Source organism: Hibiscus syriacus, chloroplast (genome assembly GCF_006381635.1).
Source record: "Hibiscus syriacus chloroplast, complete genome".
Taxonomy (NCBI): Eukaryota; Viridiplantae; Streptophyta; class Magnoliopsida; order Malvales; family Malvaceae; genus Hibiscus; species Hibiscus syriacus.
Window position 1 is genome coordinate 5,001 of NC_026909.1, and position 5,000 is coordinate 10,000.

At 29.7% G+C, this 5,000-nt stretch overlaps 3 protein-coding genes and 2 non-coding genes across 5 annotated transcripts; 2 read left to right on the forward strand and 3 right to left on the reverse strand. All coding sequences in view use genetic code 11, as the record gives it.

Moving 5' to 3' along the window:
* Positions 1-447: 447 nt before the first annotated feature.
* On the reverse strand, positions 448-1,596 carry rps16 (ribosomal protein S16). Its single transcript has 2 exons — positions 1,557-1,596; positions 448-674 (listed from the first exon to the last, which is right to left on the reverse strand). The coding sequence occupies exons 1-2, from the start codon at positions 1,594-1,596 to the stop codon at positions 448-450; spliced, it is 267 nt and encodes an 88-aa protein (YP_009132921.1).
* Positions 1,597-2,175: 579 nt separating this feature from the next.
* On the reverse strand, positions 2,176-2,247 carry trnQ-UUG. The gene has a single exon. It is a non-coding gene; the product is annotated as a tRNA-Gln (tRNA).
* Positions 2,248-2,594: 347 nt separating this feature from the next.
* psbK (photosystem II protein K) lies at positions 2,595-2,780 on the forward strand. The gene has a single exon. It carries the CDS (start codon positions 2,595-2,597, stop codon positions 2,778-2,780), a length of 186 nt encoding a protein of 61 aa, YP_009132922.1.
* A 452-nt stretch (positions 2,781-3,232) lies between these two features.
* On the forward strand, positions 3,233-3,343 carry psbI (photosystem II protein I). Its single transcript has one exon. It carries the CDS (start codon positions 3,233-3,235, stop codon positions 3,341-3,343), a length of 111 nt encoding a protein of 36 aa, YP_009132923.1.
* Positions 3,344-3,423: 80 nt separating this feature from the next.
* Positions 3,424-3,511, reverse strand: trnS-GCU. Its single transcript has one exon. It is a non-coding gene; the product is annotated as a tRNA-Ser (tRNA).
* Positions 3,512-5,000: the final 1,489 nt, after the last annotated feature.

Consider the following 5,000-nt stretch of genomic DNA (forward strand, 5'->3'; position numbering starts at 1 on the left):
ATTAATAATATTTTATTAATTATTTAATTTATTCTTTATTTATTAATAATATTTTCTATTTTTATATGTTATATGTATGTTATATGTTATTTTATCTTATCTGTTTTTTTATCTTATTTTATCTTATTTTTTAAAATGCAATTACTTCATTTAATCAATTGATCTTTTTTCTCTATATTTTATAGCGATTTTCTCTATATTTTATAGCAATAAAATTTGCTCAATAAAATCTGGTTTTGTTGTTATAGAACACGGTATTCTATATTCTATAGTAGCAATATTCTATAGTGGAGTAGCAATATTCTATAGTAGCAAAGTAATAAGAAATACGAATAATAAATTTAAAAGTATGAATAGAACAAAAGAGGGGGGAGGAAATAATAAAGAAAAATTTATACAAAGCTAGATATGAATCATCCACACCCTCTTTTTTGTATTTCATTAATTTTAATTGAATTTTGTTTGATTAAGACTAAGTTCTGTAAAAACCCCCGCCTTCTTTAAAATATCATGAACAGTTCCGGTAGGTTGAGCTCCTTTTTCAAGGAAATAGAGAATAGCGGGAACATTTAAATAGGTTTGATTATTTATCGGATCATAAAAACCCACTTTTCGAAGATCTCTTCCCTCTCTTCGGGATCGAACATCAATTGCAACGATTCGATAAACGGCTCATTGGGATAGATGTAGTTAAATAATACCCCCCCCTAGAAACGTATAAGAAGTTTTATCCTCGTACGGCTCGAGAAAAAAATGATTAATTATTAATTTTAAAGTTATGTCTATGTATGGAATTAGAATGTCAAAAAGATCCATAAACCAGCAAATCAATTAGACATTTCAACCGTTAAACCGTCTTTTTTTAGCAAAACAAAAAAAGAAGAAAAAAGCATTCGTACTCTCATAACTCAAGTCAAATAACTCTCAAAATGCCCCAAAAAAAATCCTTAGGCATTCTTTTATTGAGTGGTCTCTAACCCCTTTTTTGTTTGTCTCGCTTAGAATCTATTTTGATTCTTCATTTTAATCTAGTTGTTGAGAAAATTGAAAAGGGTATTTCCTTGTTCTAGGATCTTTTATCTTTTCCTTGAATCATTGGGTTTAGACATTACTTCGGCGATATTTAATCATTTCAAAAATGGCAGCAACATGCCCTTTTTTTTTTTTCTCTCTTTTTTTCTTTCTATCAAAGAATCATATGAACGATTAATTCCCGCACGATACACTTTTGATCGAAAGAGTTTTACCAATTCCAACAATTTACTTTTTGATTTGAAAATAGTTTGAATCGGAGCCTTTCGATTTCTATTTCTATATCAAAAATAGACTTACGAAGTTGTTCCAACTTATTGATTTCCATTAACTAACCCTAGATCCTTGCCCCTGAAAATAGATGTTTCTCTTCGAGCTCCATCCTGTACTATTTACATTACAACCCAACAAAAAGCCGGATTATAATAGAACAAAGGATGTCGAGCAAAAAGCACCTTCATTTCTACATAATGGAAAGTGGTGGGTTTTGACATCCACAGCCGATCATGTCCTTCAAGTCGCACGTTGCTTTCTACCACATCGTTTCAAACGAAGTTTTACCATAACATTCCTCTAGTTTGGAACATTGATTCAATTATGGAATCATGAATAGTCATCGGTTCAGTCGATCCATCGTAATCTATCTATACTTCTTCCTTCTATATGAAATAAATTTCCTTCTATATGCTATATGAAATAAATATATAATTTAGGAAGAAAAAGCCTCAATAAGAATTCAAACTAATCCATATTGTATGAATGCTAAATGCTATATATATTTTTATTAGAATAGAATTCTATAGAATAATATATAATATTAGGAAAAAAAAAAGAATATCATTAATAATATTACGAAAATAATAATATCACGAATATTATAAATAACACAAATAAACTAATCTTTTTGAATCTACCTTGCATCTTCAAATAACCCGATAGATCAAATAACTCTATAGAATAGATCCACCAATCTCACAGTTTTTCGAGTGCCAATCTTAAGAAATCATTCAAAATAAAAAGCAAGAATCACACTTTCTCCAATATTTGACTCTTAGAAAGAAGGTTATTAAAAATTTTAATATTAAAAACAAAAAAAAAGTTCGATTCGGATATCGTTATTCTGATATATAAAAAGAGTATGCTCTGGGACGGAAGGATTCGAACCTCCGGATAGCGGGACCAAAACCCGTTGCCTTACCACTTGGCCACGCCCCAAATAGATTTCTATTTGAAACTACTAAACACTAATATGGGTATTCCTTGTTCGTCAATTCCAGTTCCAAATAGCTATGGAATAGAGTAGATTCTTGCTACGATTTTTGCACGTATGGATAGAGAATTAAACCGAATTTATTGATCATTACATAGAATTCAATTAAGATATTGTATGAAAGTATGATTTCTTCTATTCTCTTGTAAGAATTGAAGGCTTTTTGATTGGGTGAGTTCAAAGAAGTATTGTTTAGTCTGCCTTATTTTTTTTCCTTTCCTCATTTTTTTCCTTATATCAAAAAACATATTAATAACTCAATCAAAATTATCTCCAAGAACAAAATTTTGTTATGCTTAATATCTTTAATTTGATCTGTATCTGTTTTAATTCTGCCCTTTTTTCGAGTAGTTTTTTATTCGTCAAATTGCCCGAGGCCTATGCTTTTTTGAATCCAATCGTAGATTTTATGCCAGTAATACCTCTTCTCTTTTTTCTCTTAGCCTTTGTTTGGCAAGCTGCTGTAAGTTTTCGATGAGATCCTTAAATACTGGAGATCCTTAAATACTGTCCTAGAAAAATTCATGATTGTTTCAAGAAAAAAAAAATTCTAACAATTGAAAAGATCAGATGAAAAGATCAGATAAGTCTTACACTATGAACGAACCCTTAATTCAAAGATGGAAATTCTTGGATAGCCATGATAAATCTGGATCATCCCATTTCCTCATTCTGACCCTTTTTCGCCGAAAAACCCTATTTAGATTAGAGTCCGCCACAATATATAATTGTTGGTATGAAAGAATTTTTTTTGTAAAGAAAAACTCAACTCTTATTACATTGCAAGTGAATTTCTGAAAATTCTTTTCGATTTCTAGAAATCACTTTATTTCTTGGTGTCAAAACCAAAACAAAATAGGATATGTGGTATAAAAACGGGGAATCTATTCTCTTCTTTTCCAAAAAAAAAATGATCTTGGAGATTGTGTAATGCTTACTCTTAAACTCTTTGTTTACACCGTAGTGATATTCTTTGTTTCTCTCTTCATCTTCGGATTTCTATCTAATGATCCGGGACGTAATCCTGGGCGCGAAGAATAAAAATAAAAAAGGGAGAGTTCCTTGCTTCATTTTTAGAAATGGTATTAGGATTTGATCTATTCCACTGCCAAAAACCGAAACGGAAAGAGAGGGATTCGAACCCTCGGTACGAATAACTCGCACAACGGATTAGCAATCCGACGCTTTAGTCCACTCAGCCATCTCTCCTAATTGAGAAAAGATAATTACTATGTTACAGCACGCAAAAAGAAATGCTTGAAAAAGTCCTTTTTTACTTTGTTATATAGGTTATATAGATTATTATTTATTTATATAGATTATTATTAATATATAATTATATTATTAATATATAAATATATAGATATATAAATATATAGATTCTTAATTTTATTATTATTATATAGATTGATTATATAGAATATAGATATATCCAACTTTTCTATAGATATATAGAACTTTTATCAGTAATTCCATTTCATTTATATTCTATACCATTTATATTATTAAATATAAATAAAAGAAGGGCTCTAAAGAAAGAAATATCTCAACAAAAAAGAAAGAATATCGCTTTGATTTCGCCAAAAGGGGACTTTTTTTATTTCCAATTTCCACGACCGGCCTGGTTAGTACCCGGCCGGGCTCATTTTTTTATTTTTCACTCAAATAACTCATTTTTTCTATGATTCTGCGATCTGACTTGTTGTAACAAAAAAACCTTGTTAAAAAAATCTTGTTATTGGATTGAATCAACAATCAGAAGCAGAAGAAGTCCTATTTCCGTTCCTATGATATAGAATCCAAATATTTTTTCTATTCTTTTTTTTTTTCTTCCTATTTCTTTTTATTTCCATTTATTTTACTAGAATCACTAGAATAAATAATTTATTTGACTAGCATAAATACTAAAAAAAAACTATATATTTTTGCACAATCCATTTTTATGTTATGACTAAGTCCTTTTGTCGAACCCTATCTATCAAAACTCCTATAACACAAGTCTTCTGACAAAAGGCGGCAAGGCCCTAACTTTCAGGATTTTTTATGCTCCTATCTTGTAATCCTATCTTGATTACGCCCAATTCCCCTGTTCGACAAAGGGTCCCTTTATATACAATAATCGCATTGTAGCGGGTATAGTTTAGTGGTAAAAGTGTGATTCGTTCTATTAATCCCCTTAAGAGTTAAGGGGTCCCTCGGTTTGATTCATATTCCGAGCAAAAACTTTTTTTCTTAAAAGGATTTAATCCTTTACCTCTCAAGGAAATTTTTGAGGAAGAATATACATTCTCGTGATTTGTATCCAAGGGCCAATTAAATTATATTTAAAATTATATTCTATAGAATTTTAGAATTCTATTTTAAATGAAAATTGAAAAATTGGATTATGAAATTACGAAACATAATTTTTTTTTTGAATTGGATCAATACTTCCAATTGAATAAGTACGAGGAAAAGATCCATGGATAAAGATAGAAAAGTGTATTTCTAATCGTAACTAAATCTTCAATTTTTTTTTGATAGGATAGATTGAAGCAAAATAGCTATTAAACGATAACTTTGGTTTACTAGAGACATTTACATCTTGTTTTAGCTCGGTGGAAACAAAATGCTTTTCCTAAGGATTTTATCAAATAGAAATAGAGAACGAAGTAACTAGAAAAATTGTTCTATTCTAATCCCACTCTTCTAGAAGGAT